Consider the following 24,044-nt stretch of genomic DNA (forward strand, 5'->3'; position numbering starts at 1 on the left):
TGCAAATTGGTTCTTTATGATTTGAGCATATTGTTTTATGCTAAATGCAGTACCTGTGAGGGTTTCTGGACAATATCTGTCATTGTTTTGTGTTGTTAATTGATTTACAATAATAAATATATACATGTATTTGCATAAAGCAGCATATTATATGCCCACTCCCATGTTGATAAAATTATTAAATACTTAACAAATCTCCCTTTAAGGTAAATTTTGAGCAGATCATAAATGTGCGATTAATTTGCGCCTAATCACGAATAACTACGGACATGTATATGACAACTATCACTGGGAGGAGAGCTGGTTAGCTGTTAGCGGCCAGTGGGCAGCAGAGACCTGCAGTGTGTTTGGCTAATGGAGCTAACAGCTAACAGAGCTAATCTCTCTACATCAAAACCAACATGCATGCCACACTACGTTTGGTTGTGTTTAGCACCATACAACAACCTATCACTGTCAATAATACTATCTACTTTATATGGACATTTATATTGAGTCTGAGTTTTGTCTCTAATAGAGTGCTACAGGAATGATTCCTAAAACCCAGAAATGAGTTAGCATTTTAGGACTTCCGGTTCCCTCGTGTGGAAGTCAATGGGTTTGTTGAATGGGTTTTTAGTTAGATGCCTGAAATCAGGTCTGTGGTTAACACAAGCTGAAGACATTTTAATATTTTGTTCTACGACATAAGATACGAATAAATACCCCACTCGTGAATTTTGAAGCCTTAATGTGTCTTAAAAACGGCGGTGGCTAATACCAAACATCATCACGCAGACTTGTCCGCCTTTACAGCCTCGCGTTCATGCGACCGTGGTGGAGTTTGTTTAAAGCCTACGTTAGCTTTTTACTTCTGCTGATTGCATTTATGCTACAAAAATCATAGAAGTGGTGTTCATTTCTGAAGATTATCTTGCTTAACAGAACGTTTAAGTATCATAAACGTGTGTTTGCCACAGGGATTATTTTCTGCAATAATCCAAAACCCAATGGAAACATCCTATTGGCTTTTTGTGGAGGGAACCAGGGCGATGCTAACTTCCTGTTGGCCTACAGAAATACATCATCCCTGGAGCTCTCTATAGACAGTCTACTCTGGTTACACCTTGATAATAACCCGCGTACCGTCTCCCCGTCATTACCCACTACTGTCATGCATACACACTGGACACACAGTCTGCCATACACTCCCTGGTCCACCCACATGCCCCCAGACACACCTGGTGGAAATCTGCACTCTACTGAGTGCACTTTTCTACTTATCCTCTAACTTTGTCCAAAAGTAAAGAGGGAAAACTCCACAAACAAGCCCTCGTCTCTGCTCCGTCTGTTTAACCAGAGTAACCAGGAGGCCCGGTCCTCCCCGAATCCAAACCCTTCAGAGATTCATATACCAACTATAAAACCTCTCTTGGTTAGAGCGGATGTACATTTTGTGAATTCCCCTGTGCTGAACCCTGGGCATCGCCCGCGCTGCAGCACGAGCTGCCGTGCCAAGTTTCAGGCTGCCAGAACAAAGCCGAGCTGTATTTTTAGAATGAACAACATGGCTACAGGTGGTGAGGAGTCAGAACTCAAGTCCTTCACTCCTACAAGATCCTCCGGAAAAAGAAAGGCCTCTGCTGTCAAAAAAGTGGAGATATCAGAAACGTAGGAGAAAGTGTGAGAGAGAAAATAAAGAAATTAAAAATGTACATTGCCAAAAGTAGTGAAATGTTTCCACGGTTGGCTTTTCGTGCGCAGATAACAATGAGTTTTTTTTGGGATATGTAGGTTGCAGAATGTCTAAACAAAGTTGTTGAGACCTTTATGATGCCAGTTAGAATGAAACTCTGGAAATGAAATAAGCACAGTCAAAGTATTTTAGGAGCTCTGAGACTGAACTTTAGACTTTACATTTTTATTCTAAACATACTCGAGACCTTTCAGGGCCTCTGAAGTTTGATAATATGAAGAACAAACTTCCCATACTTTCTTCCATTGTCTCATAATAAATATAAACTTTAAGGCCAAAAGTATATGAACACTCCTGTCTACATAAGCTGGGTCTGTTTTTCCTGCTCTTAATTCCAAATCTTAATGGTTCAGCATGCAATGATTTATTAGTTAGTGTTTGTCTCTTTCCTGCTTCAACATGACACAAAGCCAGCTCCATAAAGAAATGGTTTTCCCAGTTTGGTGTGGAAGAACTTGACTGGTCTGCACAGAGTCCTGACCTCAACCCCATCCAACACCTTTGGGATGAACTGGAACGCTGACTGTGTATTGAGGATGGAACCTTCCAAATTCAGAAATAAATGAATAAATATATAAATGACTCGATAAATTAATGTCATTAAATGTAGCAAAAATAGTATTAAATAAATGTAGCATTTAATGAATTGATAACAATGCAACATAAATTGATATTTCAGTTTTAATTTGCTTTTCTATTTATTTATCTCTTCTGTTTAATTTTCTTATTTTTAATTTATTCATTCAGTTTTGCATTTATTTTTGCACTTGTTTTTTTATTTAAAATAATTTTTAAATGTATGTATTTAGTTTTGCACTTATTTTTTATTTGGTTTATATTTATTTTTAAATGAATGTAATTATTTATGTATTTATGCATTTATTTATGCATGATTTTCCCTTTGCATTTTACCCCTTATTTATTTCCCCAAACTTATTTATTTCTGTATTCTTTTCTTTACACATTTCTTTATTCATTTCTGCCACATTTCAGTCACATTCACAAAAATACAGGGCAGTTTTTGCAAATACGCATAACTTACTCTGTAAATACGTATCTTACGGTTTACATGTAAAGTGATATCTACACATTTGTGCATCTATTTCGCATTTGCAGATCGCTTCCTGTGCATTTATGGGCCACATGACATTTGCAACTTCCCTCCTGTTTGTTTACAGAATTTTGTCCGATTGGTACCGCAGCAGATCTGTAGATAATAGTTGTAATCCGCAGAAGACAATTCACAAATATGTACCATGATCTGCAAATATTTCACTACCCACAAACGTGTTTTTGTATTTGTGTTGTGTAAAGTCACATCCACAAAAATACAGGGTGATTTGCAAATACACATAACTTACTCTGTAAATACATATTTTAAGGTTTACATGTAAAGTGATAAACACGCATTTGTGCATCTATTTCTACACATAGAATGCTATCTGCGCATTTGCAGATCGCTTCCTGTGCATTTGTGGGCCATGTGACATTTGCAACTTCCCTCCTGTTTGTTTTCAAGGACACTTGAACATGTGTGCAGGAGGGGAATCAAACCACCAACCCTGCAGTTGATGAGCTGCTCTACCTCCTGAGCCATGGTCAACCGGAGCTTAGATTTTCAAGAAACTATATGAATTTTAGGGGCTGTCAAAGTTAACGCGAAAATGACGCGATAACAAGAACAGAACATCTCCACCGGCTCCCTGTTCTCCAGGAATGACGTCAGCATCTGGAGTATACTGAAAAAATGCATTGGCATGGAGCCATCAAAGATTGCCATGCCTCGGATAAATTCTAAAAACGTAATTAACTTTTTCTATTCATTTTAACGCCACTAACTTCTTTAATACATCAACGCAACTTGTGACTTTTAGGTTGTGGTGGGCTGAGTTTTAAAGCTGGAGTGAAGATACTGGTATCATATGAAAGTTATGCTAAATTTTGGCGAGGAAAAACTGTCATTTTCAAAAAGGTCCCTTGACCTCTGACCTCCAGATCAGTGAATGTAAATGGGTTCTATGGGTACCAACGAGTCTCCCCTTTACAGACATGCCCACTTTATGATAATCACATGCAGTTTGGGGCAAGTCATAGTCAAGTCAGCACACTGACACACTGACAGCTGTTGTTGCCTGTTGGGCTGCAGTTTGCCATGTTATGATTGGAGCGTATTGTTTTATGCTAAATGCAGTACCTGTGAGGGTTTCTGGACAATATCTGTCATTGTTTTGTGTTGATGATTGACTTCCAATAATAAATATATACACAATTTACATAAAGCAGCATATTTGTCCACTCCCATGTTGATAAGAGGATTAAATACTTGACAAATCTCCCTTTAAGGTACATTTTGAACAGATAAAAAAATGTGATTAATTTAAGATTAATCACGATTAACTATGAACAATCATGCAGATTAATCACTATAAAATATTTAATCGATTGACAGCCCTAATAAATCTATGAATTGCATTTCTAAAATTCAATTAAAAGTTAATTAACCTCCACTACAGACAGTAAACTCTAATGAGAAGTTGCTATATAGTGCTGACAGTGTCCTTGAAAACAACAACTGGACATCAGTCCATCAGAGTCACTTCAGTATGATGGATCTGATACTATTTGATCACTTCCAAGTGATAGTAGATTTGATCACTGTATCTCTGCTTTAGTAGACCTGCATTTGTTTTGCTTCTCTTTGGAGAAAACACATTTTTGGGGTATGAAACTGGTCCCATTTTAAAAGGTGTCAGATTTTAGTGGAAACTATCCGCCTGACTCCAGACAGACAGAATGATCAGCTCTTCTCTTATTGCCTCCAACCATCTTTCACTCGACTCTGACAGCCGGAGAGTCAGTAACAGGAAACACTTTGGCAGGAACACTGGGCCGACATGCCCTTGGGCGAGAGATATAGAGGAACGAGAGGGGAGAGAGAGGGAGACAAGTTGATTCTTTTATTTTGAGAAAACTGTTGAGTCGGTTTCACTCTGAGGTGAAATACTGGAGTCAGAACCTCAGATTGTTTTTTTACTTTTCTTTTTAAACCATACTGTATGCACTTTAAAATTGGAAGAAAGATGAATATAAGACTATGTATTTACTGTATTTTATTTTATCAACTTATCAGTTATCAACAAACTTGAAAACTGTTTTTGTTGGTTATTTTGTCTTTGCTGATTTACTGTATTTTAATCTCAACACATTCAATTTTCTGTCTACCTCGTTTTATTCAGTTTTTCATATTCAAAATATGCTTTGCATATAACATTTTTTTGTAAAAAAAAAAAGAATGTGTGGATATTTTTGGAAAGTAAAAGCTAACTATGTTAATAGTTATGTTACTTTTGCTAATGTTCTTTAAGTGACAAAAGAGAGGACCTTTCTGGAAAAGCCAAGATATTTCATGATTGCACTTTAGTGTGTTAGATATTTTATAATATGTATCTGTCAGTGACATACATCCTTTCGGTAGTGGTTCCCAACCCGGGGGTACCGACCCCCATATTAAGGGGTGTAAAATAACTTTTTTTTAATATACAGTTGACCTAAATCTCAGTTTTTCATTAATTTCTGTGATGAAAACTAAATTAAATTATTATTTAACATATAAATAGGATAAGGGCATGGTGAAGACCTGAACACAAGCTATATTCACAGAGCCTTCCCTCTCTACTGAACAGCCTCGTCCTGCATTAGAAAAGTACACAGTTAAAACAACCAATGATAATAGAACAATGGAAAAGCCAAGAATTGTATTAAAAGTTCCTAAAAATATCATCTCTGATGCAATATTCACAGGAAATAATCTGCTCAAAATTCATCTAAATGGCTCATTTGACACAAACTTCCTGCAGTTGTTGTGTTCACTATTTGGGTTAATTGTACAGTTTATCAGTTGTTCCGTATTGTTATGGTAATTGTTCAATGGACTTGCATTTATATAGCGCTTTTCTAGTCTTCCAACTTTACACTACATATCAGTATTCACCCATTCACACACACATTCATACACTGATGGCAGAGGCTGCTAAGGTGACAACTTTGCCCATCAGGATCTAATCTAAATACTCATTTGGGAGCAATTTGGGGTTAATTGTCTTGCTCAAGGACACATCGACATATGACCCGGAGTAGCCGGGTATTGACCCACCGACCTTCCGACTGGTGTACAACCTGCTCTACCCTCTTACTCTACAGCCGCCCTGTTACTGTTATTGTTATACATTGAATATAATATGAAATATCCATAAAATACAGTATGTCACTTAGCTGGGGTTGTCAGTTTAGTCAATGACAGAGGGTGAGGAAAAAGGTTGGGAACCACTGCTTATTTTGCTTTTGCAAATTTAAGTGATGAAAGTGAGGACAATTTTGGAAAACGAGGAAGTTTTAAAGTGAAGTCATTTCTGAGTCATTTTCACATTTCTTTGTGACTGAGATATTTCATAATGCCGCCTATATTTTATGTCAGTGGCTCCCTTTACATTTTTGGAAAGTGAGAACATTTAAGAAAGTGAGGGCATTTTTGAAATGGGAACATTTGAGGGAACAAATTGAGGACTTTTTTATGTTCTCAATTTTGTGTGCAAGATATTTCATAATTTATGGTGGTTTCTCTGCAGATGACAATAAACTTGAGCTTTAGAATGTTAAGGAAAGTTTGGTCTTTGTTTATTCAAAAGGCTGATTTACAGTTAAAACTTGGTTTAGATTAAGGTCAAAGAGGGTCCTCACAAGTGTAGGAATACAACGTATGTGTTGGTTCCAGCTGGTGTCTCACACACACACACACACACACACACACACACACACACACACACACACACACACACACACACACACACACACACACACACACACACACACACACACACACACACACACACACACACACACACACACACACACACACACACACACACAGGCGATGTCATCATTTATGAAGTAAAGAAATGAGAGCGAGAAATCACTACCTGCTTTCTGATTGGCTGCTCATGAAGGTGTTGACGTATAGAGACTGAATGAACTGTGATGTATGAGATTATATACAAAACAAATACAAAACCCGACTATACAGTCACACTGTGAATCACTTTCTGCTGAGAACTGCTGACAGTGAGCTCTGTGGACTTTTTTCTGGAAACATATATCACTGCTGAGTTTTCTTTTTAAAAAACTGCTTTTTTAATGCTAAAACCCTGAAAATGAAATTCTATGCAGCTCCTTTGCATTAAGGCAGCAGCAGAAACATCAACAGCTGATATCAGTACATCAATAGATAGAAACAGAAGTTACCAGCAGAGAGAAGTAGGAAAATAGGTTTGATTTTGATTGTTTGTTTCACAATTTGGGTAAACTTAATAAGTAAAAATAACACAAACAAAAAAAGCTCTAATGTTCTTGGAGTGTTTATAGATCTGTCACTCCATTCAAATATTTATTTATAATATAATATAACATAATATAATATATACATTATTTCGTGATTAATTGCACATTTTGTATCTGTTCACAATGTACCTTTAAGGGAGATTTATCAAGTATATTTTACTCTCATCAACATGGGAGTGGACAAATATGCTTGCTTTATGAAAATGTATATATATATTGGAAATCAATTAATAACACAAAACAATGACAGATATTGTCCAGAAACCCTCACAGGTACTGCATTTAGCATAAAACAATATGCTCCGATCATAACATGGCAAACTGCAGCCCAACAGGCAACAACAGCTGTCAGTGTGTCAGTGTCCTGACTTGACTATGACTTGCCCCAAACTGCATGTGATTATCATAAAGTGGGCATGTCTGTAGAGAGGAGACTCGTGGGTACCTATAGAACCCATTTACATTCACACATCTGGAGGTCAGAGGTCAAGGGACCCCCTTGAAAATGGCCATGACAATTTTTCCTCGTCAACATTTAGCGTACGTTTGGAGCGTTATTTAGTCTCCTTTGCGACAAGCTAGTATGACATGGTTGGTACCAGAGGTCTAATTCATTAGGTTCTCTAGTTTCATATGATACCAGTATCTTCACTCGAGCTTTAAAACTGAGCCCGCTACAACCTAGAAATCGCAAGTTGCATTAATGCATTAAAGAAGTTGGTCGCATTAAAACTAATTTGTGTTTAACGTGTTTTCACGTCAACTTTGACAGCCTAAATTACAATCCTTCATTTAAATCCATCTTTACATTCAACTGCTATCGCTGGAAAAAGAATGAGGTTTGATATCATGACAATCTTAAGGATTATATATTAAAACAAATCTTTCACCTGAGGTCTCCACAGGCCCAAGTTTTAGACATTGTGTTCTGAGTTAAGGTGGTGGGTGGGGGGGTTTAAAGGAGCTTTAGCCGGATGAACCCTGCCTGTCAGCCAACAGCTCAGCTCTCCAACCCTAAAATCTGTCCTGACTACAGCACCTCCTTCTACAAGTACAACCATCCATCTAAATGCATCTATCCATCCACCTATATATCCGTCTGTCTGCCCATATGTTACCTGTCTCATCTGATCTTTAACTTTTCTTCTTAGTGACTGTCTGAGTGGCCCCATTTAGGACTGGAGGAGCCTATATGTTGGGCCCTGGATGCTAGTATGCTACTTTAGAAAAATGCATACTGAGGTTTTTTTTTCTTTTTTTGCAGAACTCAAATTTGAAGACAGAAAACCTAAACGTCTGCTAGCTGCAGCTGATTAAATCACCTGGAAACAGTTCGGTCATTTCCACCAATGTTCAACCAGCGGTGAGCAGCTGAAAATGAGAAGCTGCTTCTTTCTCAAATCAGGGAGTTGTTGTTCCAAAAATTATTATGAATTTGGCAAAGCTCCCACTGTTATCATTACAAACAACATATGTGCTGCAGAATAGCTCAAAGCTTCAGGGGCAGAACAACGTCAACTGAGAGGGAAGACAAACAGGTAAATAATTGTGTGTCTGTTTGCTTGATTGAGAGGGGTCTCAGCCCCTCAGCCATGGTGGCACATTAGGCTTTTCTTGCACCAGTTACTGCCAAGATGGTGGCAAGTAGGGAACACGTGCTATAGGATAAACCTCCTGTGTGATGGGAACGATGGTAATTTGCTCCCAGTGGAACCAGAGGACAGCTCAGATGAGGAGCTCTGGTAAGAGATGATACTGAAGCTCAAAGCTGCTCCACAACCAGAGCTATCATTTATCTCCATTAGGAGGCCGCTGGAGGTCCCCTGGAGGCCCCCTGGTGGCCCCCTTGTGGCCCCCTAGAGGCCCCTGGTGGCCCCCTAGAGGCCCCCTGGTGGCCCCTGACACTTCAGATCCACAGCACCTACTGCTGCTCTCTGCCTGACTGTCTCCTGCCAAAAGAAAACGCTGATCCTGACCCGACTACAGAACAGCAACACTTAGAGTAAGACCTCATACTCATCATCTGCCTTTAGAAACTGCCAGGAAGCAATGAAAGGAAGGAAGGAAAGTGAAGGAACAGAATCAGGACAGCTGATGGATGAACTACTGTTGGTTTAGTTTTGAACTGTAAAATCGCCGACACCAAACAGAGAGATACAGGCTTAACGGATGAATTATGGTTCTGTTTCGAACAATAATACTTTCTTTATATAAATCAATTCAGCTGCATTTCATGTGTTAAAGGAAATAAAAAGCATGGAAACAATCAGGCATTCAATTAATGGAGCATGAAATCTTAGATTTAGACAATTGAATATAGACAACTTAAAGACCTTATTAATGCAAACCAGAATGGAAAGTAAGACAAATATTTGATATACATATATATATATATATATATATATATATATATGGAGGAGACTCCCGGAGGAGTGAGGAACATACAGTAGCTGTCTCCTCAAAATGAAGCTGAAGGGAGCGAGGACGGGCCCGTTTAGTTAATATATCCCCTCCATCCTTAGATGAGGAGGTAAGATGCCAATGAGGAAAGTGAGGAGCCACATTAGCCGTATGGAAATCACACACACGCACACGCACACGCACACGCACACGCACACGCACACCCTCGGGCACAACGCATCTTATTCCATCTGATAACATGTAAATAACCTTTAAGTGTTAATTCCTCATTTCTTATCATACAGTTCAAATGCTGTAAAGAGGAAAACAGATAATGATTTTCACCACACACACACATACATACAGGCCCCCTGGGCAGATACTATATGTGCAGGCTGACATGGATGTAGACCAACAGGGAGTTAACCTGGAGCCCTCCCCCCCTTCACCGCCTCAGCTGGGTCTGACTGAGGAGGAGGAGGGAGGAGCAGCTGAGGAGGAGGCAGAGGTCTTGGAGGTGGAGCGCTGCCTAAAGTGCTGAAGCAGGGTGGGGGAGAAAAACTCAACAGACCAGGGCTTCCCAAATCTACTCCCCAGACAGCGACGAGTCGAAATATGAAATCTTTTAGTCACTAGAAAAATCTGAGAAAGTTGAGTTTAAAATGATTTAACTCATTTCAGGACTCCTGTGGGGACTTTAAATCAAAATATATCATCCCCCTCCCAAATGAAGACGTCTCTGTTAATCAGGAGCAAATTCAATGTGTCTCAAGAATCTGTACTGTAGCTGAGACTCTGGTGCAATCCATGAAAGTCTGTCTGTATGATAAACCAGTGGTTTTCAAAGGTGGGTCAGGGGACCCCCAGGGGTCCTTGAGAGGGTTCCAGGTGGTCCCTAGCAAAAAGGGAAATCATTTATTTTCACTATAATTCCATCCATAAGTAACACAATGACAGAATGTAGGACTATTTTGGTTACGGGTTTAATACACTTTCTGTAATAAAACACCTTAAAGCAAAAATGCTATCAGACAGGGAACGCTGGGACACAATCTTATCAAATGGGGGTCCGTGGTCTAATTTGTGCCAGTTTAGGGGTCCTTGACGTGAAAAACTTTGGGAACCATTGTGTTAGACTAACAGCACTGTTGTTTGTCTTTGTTCATTAAAGGTTCTCTGTACGGAATTCAGAGCATATATTTATATGTATATAGTATAACGCAGCATATTTGCCCACTCCCATGCTGATAAGAGTATTAAATACTTGATAAATCTCCCTTTAAAGGTCACATATTATGCTCATTTCCAGGTTCATAGATGTATTTTAATGTTGCACTAGAACATGTTTACATGCTGCAATGTTCAAAAAACCCTTTATTCTTCTCATACTGCAGCCTGAGTCTCCCTGCCTCAGAGCCTAATTCAGCCTCTGTCTGAAAACCACTGATTCACAGCCTGTCTCCTCCCACTCTGATTGACAGAAAACGCTGACCAATCAGAGCAAACTTCCTCAACAACAACAGCGTCACCCTCACCCTCCCTCCCGGAGAAGCTCTGGAGAGAGGAGTGGAGGGAGAGGCAGCTAGAATAGAGCTTATAAACCACTTTAAAGTTTATAAACCAGAAACTTCACCCAGCGCACGTTACCGGAGGAATCTGATCAGAAATCGGCGACACATGATGAACATCTGCGGTCCAGATTCCAGGTTTTCCTGACGGTTTCTCTCAGGTAAATAATACTATTTATAGCTCTGTTAGTTAACTCAGTGTTTACCTCATGCATCAACTCTGTAAACCGTAAACATACACTCTGTTTTACGTCTGTCTTTACAGATCCATCTGTGAGAAATGACCGACAGAATCATCCCAGAGGAGAGCAGACAGCTGTGGGCAGATGGGAGATACAGAGCTAATCCGTTAGCATGTAGCTACATGCTAACGGATTAGCTACATGCTACCGCTATGACACGGTGTGTAAACACAGCGACCATCAGGGTGGAAAATAGAAGATGTGAAACAGTAGTCAGTTCATTATTTCTGCTAAAAGATAAATGTATGGAAGATCAGAGTAATGGTATATTATTTACAGTAGTAGCTGTCTCTGTGTTACCATGACTACAGACCACCGGAGCTTAGCTTACCATAGTTTACCAGAGCTGAAGACTTTCTCCTGTACCATGTTAACATAACTAACTAACAGGTGAGATGATTACAAATGCTGTGAATAATTAATATTGTCATCTGTCAACTCAAATAAAGTTTGACTGTGAAACAGAAATGTGTTGTGTTGCTTACAGGTCACTATTTACTACCTGTAATCTGCTACATGCATGACATCAAATATATATAATATATAAATATCATCTGTTTAAACAGTGTAATTACATAAAGCCTTTGTGAAAGAACATGTTATATTTAGATGATGGGAGTACATGAAGCCTGTTCTGCTGGTTCTTGCAGACTTTGCTCAAGTTAGGTTGAGGAGGAGAGACAGTGACGCGCTGTGGGGCGGGGTCAGCTACTGAAGGTTCTCTCTGGTTCGACCAGGAAACCCTTACATGGCTTGCATTTCTCTAATGACGTCAGAAGAGAAGGAAAAAAAGCGATTTTTTTTTCTGCACCCATTTCCGGACAAACGGAGGAGGAGAAAAAGAGAGAGGATGGTCTTTTATGATACTATGGTGGCCTGTAGACACACTGGGGACAGATATTGATGTTTAAAAGACATGGAAAAGTGCATTTTGCATAATAGGTGACCTTTAAAGTACATTTTGAACAGATAAAAAAAATGTGCGATTAATCACGATTAACTATGGACAAGTCTCGACAGCAGCTGTCAATCACTGCTCGCGAAACTCGCAAACTTAAACTATCAACAAATAGTCAAACTAGGCAGCGCTGATCAAATATGAATCAAGATTCTGTTACTGTAATGCCTATTTCTCTCCTCATATGTTTTGAGGAACATATTTTAGTGTACTGTTTAGCTGTAAAATGAGAAAGTTTGTGACCCGACCGTCATGTTGAAAACAGTCGAGCCAAAATCAAGCACCACCCATTTAATCACTGTGGCTATTGTTTAGGCCATCTCCTGCTAGTTATAACAACAAAAAATGGCAGCACTAATAATTACAGTTACACAATTATAACATCTGGAATACCCAGCAGAACCATGACGAAGAAAAACCGTGATGAAAAAGCTGATGGTGGTGATGCTGTGCAGTAAGGACAACCACTTCCATACGTACTGTACACAATTCCTGCCAAAAATGTCAGTTTCTTGGATCTTTGCTCATCTGACACTAAATATGATTTCATAAAATCTCACCATCTATTCCTGCCTTTTCATGCTACTGTAACAACCTGAGATGAGATGTTATACAGTAAGTTACCAAAGTTTATTCAGACGCCACCTTCTGCACCATTTTTACATTAACTTCACCATGACTGAAACAAACCTTGGGCCTGAACTTTCATCCATCCTGCTACTGTCTTCACATGACAGCTAAACCAAATCTGGATGAAACACTTTTCACATGTTGCTTCCAGACATGGCAAACATTTGGCAAAGTGTTTTATGTTTGAGAGAGGAAGAGATCAGATTTGGGAGCAACATGTCAGAGTAGAATGTGATTTTTCCTTCTAAATCCTGCCTAAATACTCCAGTTACCAGCCTTTTTGTCGAGTTGACAGCATTAAAAGCGATTTCCTCACATATGGCTTTCTTTCTTGGGACAGTAGAGTGCTCCCTTGTACTCCCAAAATTGTACATGTCTTCTTCAACCAATATTTCAGGCTTGAAATTCAGACTTTATACTTTCCTTCAAGACTGAGGACTGAACGTCCAAGACCTCATCCACATCCACGTTTCCTCTAGGACTACAAAGGCTTCGCAGTTTTGCTTAAAAATGTACTAACTTTTACTCAAAATCATTGACTGTATGTGCTGTATATTGTTTTGTCTGAATGGTTGAAAAATAATCGCCATAGAGACACAGACAGACAGACAGACAGACAGACAGACAGGATGTTGTGGGTGCAGCAGCAGCTGGAGAAGGACGGAGGTGCTGCTGTTACCTGGTAATCGAGGATGCTGAAGCCGAGGCCTTTGTCTCTCTCCTTCTGCAGCTCCAGCACCTGAACATCTGGAGACCACTGAGCCAGCTCCCCTTCATCTTCATCTTCATCCTGCTCATCTTCCTCCTCCTGGTTGTGTTGAGTCTCCATCAGCACCTCCTCCACAGGGGAAACCTGCTCCTGACACACAACAGTGACAACAGACTCTTAATACTAATGTAGAAATATTCAAAGGAGAAGCAGATCTTAATCTGCCAACTGGCTGTATCAAAAAGCAGTACTTTTATTATTCTTATTCTTATTCTTATTCTTATTTTCCTACTGGAATGCACTCCTACTCCTCACACACACATACCTAGCAGGCTATTTTCATGAATGATGAGATTCTGGTATAAAATTTAAATATTAAGTTAAACAAATATTGCAATATTGCGGCCACACATTTTTGTATTTCTTTTGTAAAATGTCCAATTAAGATGACAAAAAAATACGCTTGTAATTAACTTAACAAATTATATATTTTGTGATAAAAAAAACAATGTCACAGAATTATCCATAATCTTTAAATCTGACCTATAACAGTGTTTTTTTCATCTGAAATTCAAAATCTAATTTGCAAATGAATCTAAAATAATTTCTTTTAACTCTGATGCCATAATGTGTCTGCGTCCTTCAGCTTTGACTGCAAAATGTCGTGCCACAAATTTAAACTTTTAATAAAGAAGTTCTTTTGCATTTTCACTTTCATAAGTGTTCAATGTCTAATGTGCATACGTGTACATGACGTCATGCGTGTGCAGTTAATCACCGGAGATGGAGTGAGATAGGTTGCCTGTCTAACTGCCTGCTGCTGTTCAGTGACGCTCTCTCTCAGTTCGGTCGGACTGCAGAGCATCGACGACAGCTTCAGCTCGATCTGAACAAACACAACATGACGCAGGGGGTCAAATGTATGGTTCACACATATTATATACTTTATACTGCATAGTGACAACATGATCATAATGTGTTTTCAAAACAAATTGTAATTAAAAACAAAACTAATGAGTTATTGAAGTTGTACACATGTAAAGACCTTTACAACAGCAGAACAAAGTGAATTGAAGTAAACAGAAATCTGATTATCTTGCACATGATTTTACACATAGTAAATATTCTGATTAATACTTTGATATTGAGTGTGTGTTCCTTGACGCGCTCACCTCCTCCAAACTGGGTTGTGACTGTCTTACTGGTCCAGGTCCAGGTCGTAGTACTGGTTCAGGTCCTGGTTCAGATTCAGATTCAGATTCTGGTTCCAGGTCAGAGGTCAGGTGTCGGCAGCAGACCAGAGTGAACGGAGGAGGCACTTCTTTGAGGAACGACACCACTTCCCGACGAGACTTACCGTAGAGCTGAACGTCATTCCCCTACACACACAAACACACACAAACACACACCAAACTACATATAAATTACAGACAATTTTACTTAAAAATATACCCCCTCATTTCCTATGATATAGAGCTACAGAAGTCCTCCCAGCTCACTGGTTTAATGCAAACTCTGATTAGTTTTATGCGGTGCTGTATGCTTTAAGCTTTACCTGATTCAACTGGAGAAATGTGTGGTTCATCAGAGAATAAATTAAATTTATTTGATTAAATAAAATGTACCAATGTGCAAAGTGAATAACATGGATGATGGCTGACTAAATCAGCTTTATTGGGTCATGAAAGTCCTGTAAATTGTGACACGATTAGTTACAGTATAGTATATACTGTGTAGTATTATGCTATACTTTACATATATATAGTATATGTACATCCACTGTAGTTTACTGTTGGACTGTCGTGACTCAAGATGGCCATCTGGCTCTGAGATTTAATTTTTTTGGTGATATCTCCTAACCTTAAGGTCGTCCATACATTAGTAGAGAGGCAGCTTCAATAGACATGCAGTAAAGATCATCAGGATCAGCAGCTATAAAAAGTTGGGTAATATCAGCTTAACAGTGACGATTAATACTGCACTTGTTGCTTCATGACGACGTCACGTGGTGACATATAAAGACCTGGATCCAGGATGGAGCCTTGTGGGACTCCGCATGAAGTTTTTAGGCGCGTTTACATCACCTGGTTTGGAGCGAATTAACTTACTGTAGTTACTGTAGTTTGGTCAGAAGTCAGCGCTATAGGCTATACATGGCTGTAATCCACCACCAGTAAACAGAGTAGAAGAAGTACAGGTTGCAAACCGGAAACAAAACAAGTTGGCTTGGCCGTCTAACTCATGTATGATGTGAAATGGAGAGAGGTCTTCAGGTGGACAAGTTTTAATTGTTCTTTTGTGTCAGCTAGTATTGGCCATGTTTCACGCTGTCCGTAGACAAAGATGAGCATTCACACCAGTGATGGTGAGATGAAGCTTCATGAAGCATTGAAGCTCTCCAGAATTCTCTCCAAATTGGTTTGCAAAAGGGTTCATTTCATGAGGCTTTCATCTGGGCTTCATGTGCACACAAAACCCCCTGTTGGTCAGAGAGTGTAAAACAGGCAGATATATTCCAGATGATCTCAATCATGTCATCTGTGATAAAGGTTAATGTATTTTTCACCAGTAAAGGGAAAAATAACTGTTGACAATAAAAACATTTTTTTATTATAATAAATTTCCATGTAGGCTAATCCATTTATATCAACATAATGTATTTTCAAGGCAAGTAGCCTATATTATGATTTTATAACATAAATGTAAAATAAACTATAATTGTCTTGTGAGTAATCCATCGAATGTGTGTACTGGTAAATTAATCAATAATAAAGTTAAGTCAATACTATCATAATAGTGGCAGAAGGAGCAATATTAGTACTCTAAAACTGGAAAGTGGCCGTGGTTTAACCGGGCAGAGGACAGAGAATGTGCTTGTGTAACTACAGGAAAATGATAGATGGGAGACTTTATTTGATTATATTCAGGAACAATAATTTCTCAACTGTGTTTCGGCTTTGGGCGTCTTCAATGATGTCATTGATCTACGACGATACAAGCCTCGATTCGCGCTTCACAGAAAACTTCCTGGATTATGGGACACACGCTCTGAAGCCACGGTACAGCATGTGACATCGCTAAATCACACGTTATGGGAACATCCGAGAAAAGGCCGACAGCAGAGACAGCTGATCAGTCATGAGAGTCAATGTTCACTACGTTAGAATGTATTCAGCAAAGGCGTTTCTATAATCCATTTAGCGCATCAACTCTTTTTCGGCTAAGTCAAAAACCACCTCAAGCGAGTTTAAAAACTTGTTTTCACAATTGGGGAAGTTTAACCAAATGTTGCTGTTTCCATACAGTTTTTCTAATGCAATACTTCAAAATGTGATAAACATATGTGAATGGAAACACAGCTAATGTGGTTTGATGAACAGGATTTCTTTACCAACAACTGCTGAGCATCTAAAGAAATCCTGAACTCATCATTGTTAAAACACTCTCAAAACTCACCTGCTGGGTCGGTAATGCTGCTCAATGACGCTAAAACAGCAACGCCTGTTGTAGCTGTAATGAATATGTTTGCCAATACAACAGCTCTAACAGCCTGTAACTGTCTAATTTTACATTTCGATGGTATGAAGCTGTTGGAAGGCTTTTTATTTTATTTTTCTCCAGATTTTGACAAAGCTAGGCTAGCTCCCCCTGCTTCCAGTGTCATGGTCTAAAACAGTAAAAGATTTCCAGCATGTGTAAGAAGCATCTGCAAATGAACTAGTCTGACTTCCAGTTGGAGCTGCATTTAGTCCCACAGTGTTGAGTGTACATGTATTTACCTCCAGGAGCTCGTCCTCTGGTCTCAAGACTCCATGTTTGTCCACGGGTCCTCCGGGGATCACAGAGGAGATGTAGTGGTGACCATCGAACGAGTCCAGCTCTACACCGAGACGCACAGTGTGGACGGGCAGCAGCTGTGCACAACGATACAAGACATCAGGAGGAAAATATTAAATAGGATAAATACAGATTATAGAATTCAGTTGTCAAACTACACTAAAGGATGTAGTTTGTGGTGCTGTTGAACTGTACTGTGTTTTACTGAGAGGCCTCAGTAAAGCTGGAAAAAATATTAGAAATACCTCTCAGAATAAAGCACTTGAATTCAACAGCACCAACTTCAGCCTCCAAAATAACCATATGAATATATTACTGTGCTATTTTATGCTTACAACACACAGCACAGCTCCAACACAGCCAGTTTCTCACCTTGGAGGATTTTTGCAGCTCTGCATCGTCTTCAATGACAGGATCCAGCTTCACCACCTGACAACACACATAGAATCATCAGTATTGAACATCCAAGATGGACAGTAGCAGTGAAAATGTGTAAAACTGTGTGATCTCACCAGAACTTGGTACTTTGGTCCGAGAGCCTGCTCCCATTTAGCCCACAGTTCTGCATCTGTAGCTGCAAACACACACACACACACACACAAACACACACACATAAAGAACAGCCTGTGTAAGCAGCGGAACAGATGTAAAATTACAATTCAGCCATTAAAACACAGCAGCTTCCTACAGCTCATCAACTACAACCTCAGGTACTGTAACACAGCAATGCAAATGAACAAGTAGTACTGCAGCAAAAGTACAGTTGGAAGAGTGGCGGCATGTGTAGTAGTACTTTGCCAGAAGACAAGATATATTATGTAGGGCTGTCAAATCGATTCAAATATTTAATCAAATTAATCGCATGATTGTCCACAGTTAATCACGATTAATCTCAAATTAATCACACATCTTTTATCCGTTCAAAATGTACCTTAAAGGGACTGTTTGTAAGAATCAGAAATGCTTGTTAACAGCTTCACCTGTGGCCGTTAAGTCAACGAAAGTCAGCGTCCTGTTGCTCGCGCTTGTGCTCGCTCTACATAGACATGAATGAGATTCGCTCAACACAGTGAGGCGACACACGTCAGCTAAAAGCACAATATCACTCTATATTTCAGCTGCTTGGCAGTAATGTTAGCTGACCAGAGGGAGGTCTCTCCATGAATCAATGCTGATCCTAGTGTTGGCTTTTCCTGCTTCAGCCTTCCGACATCGGCCGGAGGGAACAGGGGAGACACCGGAGTTTTGGTCGGAGACGATAACGTTTCTCTCTGCGGAGCTCCGTCACTTCACAAGACACGGGAAACCTCTGTTGGTCTGGAGGAGCTGCAGCAGTTATTTCTGCACAAACGTCCACTGAACATTCACTAGATATTCTCAGAGCGAAACTAACTCTTCTGCAGTGTGTAGTGTGCGCGCATGCACGTGAGAGGTGGAGCGAAAGCGCGAGAACGAGCGCGGTGTGTGAGTGAAGGCAAGCAGGCAGAGGAGCAGAGTACAGCAGAGACTCCGGTCCTGGAGACCAAAGCTACGGTCTCCCCCGCGTCCTCCGACCGCGGCCAACACTGTTTAACAGACGGGCTTCACTAGATACAACCAAGAGGTTTTGGTGCTTCACTGGAGTTTGTGTTGGAGTCTGAGTCTGAACAGCGTAGCCACACGCGAGCGCGCATGGGACACCGACCCGGAATGATTTATACATGTAAGAAGTTACAAACAGTCCCTTTATAGGGAGATTTGTCAAGTATTAGTAGTAGTCAGTGTGTCATTGTGCTGACTTGACTATGACTTGCCCCAAACTGCATGTGATTATCATAAAGTGAGCATATCTGTAAAGGGGAGACTCGTGGGGACTCATGGAACCCATTTTCATTCACATATCTGGAGTTTGGAGCGTTATTTAGCCTCCTTCGTGACAAGCTAATATAACGGAGTCTGCTACAACCTAAAAAATGCAAGTTGCGTTAATGCGTTAAAGAAATTAGTTAAAACAAATTAACGTTAACACGTTATTATCTCGTTAAGTTTGACAGCCCTAATATTATGACACTGAAAGATTTTGTGTTTGCATTTATATTACAAAGAGCAGTGTCTTGTGCTGCCTTTAATATTTTCTTGGGAGAATAATATATTTATATGGTGTCACCTGGCTGTAAGTACAGGAAATCAGGTTTCTCTAATCTCCTACCTTAATTATAGTCTGAGTCTCTCACATACATAAGATATCGTGGAAAAGCAAACAATGCTGGACTGACCAGTGGTGTTAGAAAAGGAAAGGGGTTGTACAAATGTAACATGCAAATTAGGGTGAAATTCACATAGAGATTTTTGTTTTGTCAAAAAACAAAACCTGATGCAGTGGTGGAACAGGAAGTTTAGCCTGTACCTGTTGTGATATGTGCAGAATGGATGTAATAACTACAGATCTGATACAGCCTTGCTGCCAATTTGCCAAAAACCCGGAAATGAGTTAGCATTTTAGCGCTTGTGGTTCCCTCGTCTGGAAGTCAATGGGTTTGTTGAATGGGTTTTTAGTTAGATGCCTGAGATAAGGTCTGGGCTTAAGACAAGCTTAAGTAAGGGATAATGTACAGCGAACTGGTTATTGTTGTGAAATAAACCCCAACATGGACCCACAACAAGGGGCTTATTTCACAACAATGACCCGCTTGCTGTACATTATCCCGCTTATTACACGGACACTTACTTAGAAATCAATAATTTCACACAAAAAAACGGTCCGCCAGAGTCCGAGATCAGAACTGCGCCCATGTCAACGGTCTGTTACACATAGCAACAGTCTGCTATAAAGAAATAACAGAGCGTAGAACGCCGTGATTGACCAATCAGAATCGAGTATTTAACAGAGCCGTTTCATAAGAGATTTTAACGTTTTGTCCTACGATATAAAATACGTCAGTAAATATCCCACTCGTGAATTCTGAAGCTTTTACGTGTCTTAAAAAAGCTGGTTGCTAAAAACAGGCTAAATGTCTGAAAGAAAGTTTGTGACCCGGCAGCCATGTTGAGATCAGTTGAGGAAATACCAAGCACCGCCCACCAGCCGGAGCAAACTTTCTCATTTTACAGCTGAACAGTACACTACAAGATGATTCTGAAAACATTTGAGAGAAATAGGCATTACAGTAACAGAATATTGATTCATATTTGATCAGCGCTGCCTAGTTTGACCGTTTGATCAGAGTTTGTGAGTGATTGACAGCTGCCTCCGTTGAATGAACAGCCAATAGGAACGCTCTCTCGCTGAACTGACCTGTGATTGGCCAAAGTCTCTCGTCACAGGCTAGATCTAAAACCTGAAAACAGAGCCACGAGGAGGTGCAGAAGTCTAGTTTTCTCTCAGAAGTAAGGGCTGTCAAAGTTAACGCGATAATAACGCTAATTTGTTTTAAGGCCACTAATTTCTTTGACACATTAACGCATCGATCTTCCGGAAGTTGTAGCGGGCTCAGCTTTAAAGTTAGAGTGAAGATAATGGTATCATATGAAACTAGAAAACCTAAAGAATCCATTGGTACCAACCATGTCATAGCTCTTCGCAAAGGAGGCCAAATACCAAACTTACGCTAAATTTTGTCGAGGAAAAACTGGCATGGTTCTATGGGTACCCACGACTCTCCCCTTTACAGACATGCCCACTTTATCATTTTGAGCATATTTTTATGCTAAATGCAGTCCCTGTGAGGGTTTCTGGACAATATTTGTCATTGTTTTATGTTGTTCATTGATTTCCAAAAATAAATATATACATACATTTTCATAAAGAAAGCATATTTACCCACTCTCATGTTGATAAAACAATTAAATACTTGAAAAATCTCCCTTTAAGGTACATTTTAAACAGATAAAAAATAATCATGCTACTAATCAAGATTAAATATTTTAATCAACTGACAGCCCTACTTAGAGCACTTGAATTATTATATGCTGAAAGGTTATTATGGAATTTTTGCCCAATGAAGCCCAAAACATTCTGCCCACTGCCTCTTTAAACATGATAAAATACATAAAACATGAATACATCAACAAACAGACAATAGTATGTATGTATGTTTCAGTCCAAACAGTTACATGGGAAATGAATCATCAGCTGAGGCAACAGGACTACTAGTACTAACAGTAATGTACTGTATGTAGTACTGTTCCACAGCTGGTAGGACTGCAGCAGAGCCAGAAGAATACCTGTACTGTACTTCTGCTGCAGTATAAACATTTCACTACAACTCTGCTGCAGGCCGACGGTCACCTCATTGGAATTCAACGATTAGAAGCAAAAAGCTAAATGACTCAAATGTAAACTGTAAAGTAAGCAACTTCAACTGTGGATACTCTGTGTGTATATGTGTGTGTGTGTGTGTGTGTGTGTGTGTGTGTGTGTGTGTGTGTGTGTGCGTGTGTGTGTGTGTGTGTGTGTTTAATGCATTTGCACACACACACACACACACACACACACACACACACACACACACACACACACACAATGTCAGAGCAACAATACCTTCTTAAATCACAGAAGAATAAATGTGTTTTCCAGAGCGGAGTGACGGCAGCAGTTTGAACATGAAACACTGGCAGTCGGAGCAGATTACAGAGTGACTCTTTGAGGAAAACCTCAGTCTGCTCTCTGACCCTTCAGGCTGATTTCAGGGAGGAAACCACCACTGCTGAGCTCAAGAAAAACACCTCCGTGTTCTCACAAATCTCTTCGCATGTTGGAGGTATTTTGCAGCAGGTCTGGCGGTGTTACAACAACAGTCTCTGATTAAATTAGCATTGCTAACCCTGGCCTTCACAGAGCAATTAATCTGCAGCGTTTGGCTGAATAAACAGGGTAATACATCGCTGCGAGGCTGTCAGACAGCTCGGACACTTTACATCTGTTGGCCCGGGAGCAGGCAGGCGGCATGCTAAGTGTTAGCGTGGCGTTTTGGCCACTTAGCAAAGCTAATGAGGGAAAAAAAGAGAGGAAATAATTCAGAGAGGAGTGCTGTTAGAGGCCTGCGTTGACATGTCTGCAGACGCTACACTTAAGAGGCTTTTTAAACACCGATACTGATCAGTGCTCATTTCATGACATGCACTTCCTGTTCTACATGACTGTAGATACATTTCAGGTTCAAACTTTTTAGGGTTTTTTTCAGTTTCTAAGTAAATAATTAGAACCACATCTTGAGCAATGAGTAAATTAGCCTGTAAACATGAGAAGTATAAAGCTGTAACTGTAAAAACTTGGCAGAGGAGTTGGCTATAAACATTAATTTATAAATGTGGCAGTTAATCTATTCACCACCAAAATATAACACATCGTTGGCCTCAGGGCGCCCAGCGTGTTTGGGATGAGTGGAGTAGATGAGATTGTTAAGGCTTTAATAGCACATTTTGCACATACAAACCAAAGACTAATTTCTGCCTTTTGCACGTAAAAAGTAGACATGTATTTAATCAATTAATGAATTAATTACAAAACACTAGAGCAGTGGTTCCCAACCTGCTGTCCGGTCAAGGTTGTCAAAATTAGATTTGCTCATGTATAACTTAAATCTTAAGAACACACTTACTGGATAGTTTATACAAAAGTCTGTATAAAAAACTATTTGATATATTTATTTGCTACTTAGTATAAAAATCTAACGAAATACTCTGCTTTAATCCATATTTGTTGGCGTTTAGCCTTTCAAAAACAACATTTTCAAAAACCTATTTGCTCTCCCGCTTGAAGCACACAAAGGTAGGCCCGCACCTGTATTAACAGGGTGGTCTAGCAGAAATCTAACAGCACAATAAATTACATTTATTTAACCACAATAACAAACAAATCTATTTTGGCTCTAACACTTTTATAGTACATTAATAATTAAGAAAAAAAAGGATCATATTATGCATTGTCAAGACATCATCACTTTATTTATGTTGATGAAACTTGAAGAAAGTTGATTTATTAAAAAAAAGACTAACTCATTTAGTACACTGAATGACTTTATTCAAATTGAGGATTTTGGGGGGCTCAGCTTTTTGTAGACACAAGTAGGGGGTCTTCTAGGAAAATGGGTTGGGAACAACTGCACAAGAGGATCCAATTTTGTAAACACTTTGGAGGCTGAAAAATGTGTCACGTGTGTGAGCTCACCCCTTGTTAGCTGTGTTGTGTTAGGGTACGTTGGTTCGAGATTTGGCGATGTAAAGCCAAACCCAGACGAGCGAGCTTTGACCTCCAACAACCTCCTCAATGACACACGGGACGACTCCCTTTCCACTGACAAACACACACAAAGATGAAGACATAAAAATATGCATTTCTTCCATTTCTTTCATTTATGGCATGAATATCTTCCAGCAGAGACCGTCTCAAAGTGTGCACAGTCTTCCACATTTGTATGATTCATCTGGGAATTGTACAACCTGATTACATTTCTGGCATTGCGTAAATTTGTTTTTTGCACGTTATTAATAATCTTTATTGTTTATATTTTATTTTTTTTGCACTCTTTCCTACTTCATACTGCAACTGCTGTGCAACAATTTCCCTCTGGACAAATAAAGTTTTATCTTA

General features: G+C 39.6%; 1 protein-coding gene across 6 annotated transcripts in view; it reads right to left on the reverse strand.

Annotated features, from left to right (window-relative positions):
• Positions 1-24,044, reverse strand: part of patj (PATJ crumbs cell polarity complex component) — a 200,292-nt gene that overhangs the window by 144,103 nt on the left and 32,145 nt on the right. For all 6 annotated transcript variants that reach the window (XM_074636625.1, XM_074636621.1, XM_074636626.1 and 3 more), the window contains 7 exons: positions 23,622-23,747; positions 17,986-18,047; positions 17,846-17,902; positions 17,416-17,550; positions 14,809-15,015; positions 14,415-14,522; positions 13,607-13,786 (listed from right to left, as the gene is read on the reverse strand). In XM_074636625.1, the coding sequence (XP_074492726.1) occupies positions 13,607-13,786; positions 14,415-14,522; positions 14,809-15,015; positions 17,416-17,550; positions 17,846-17,902; positions 17,986-18,047; positions 23,622-23,747 (875 nt within the window). The remainder of the gene's footprint in view (positions 1-13,606; positions 13,787-14,414; positions 14,523-14,808; positions 15,016-17,415; positions 17,551-17,845; positions 17,903-17,985; positions 18,048-23,621; positions 23,748-24,044) is intronic.

Source organism: Sebastes fasciatus, chromosome 5, assembly GCF_043250625.1.
Source record: "Sebastes fasciatus isolate fSebFas1 chromosome 5, fSebFas1.pri, whole genome shotgun sequence".
Taxonomy (NCBI): Eukaryota; Metazoa; Chordata; class Actinopteri; order Perciformes; family Sebastidae; genus Sebastes; species Sebastes fasciatus.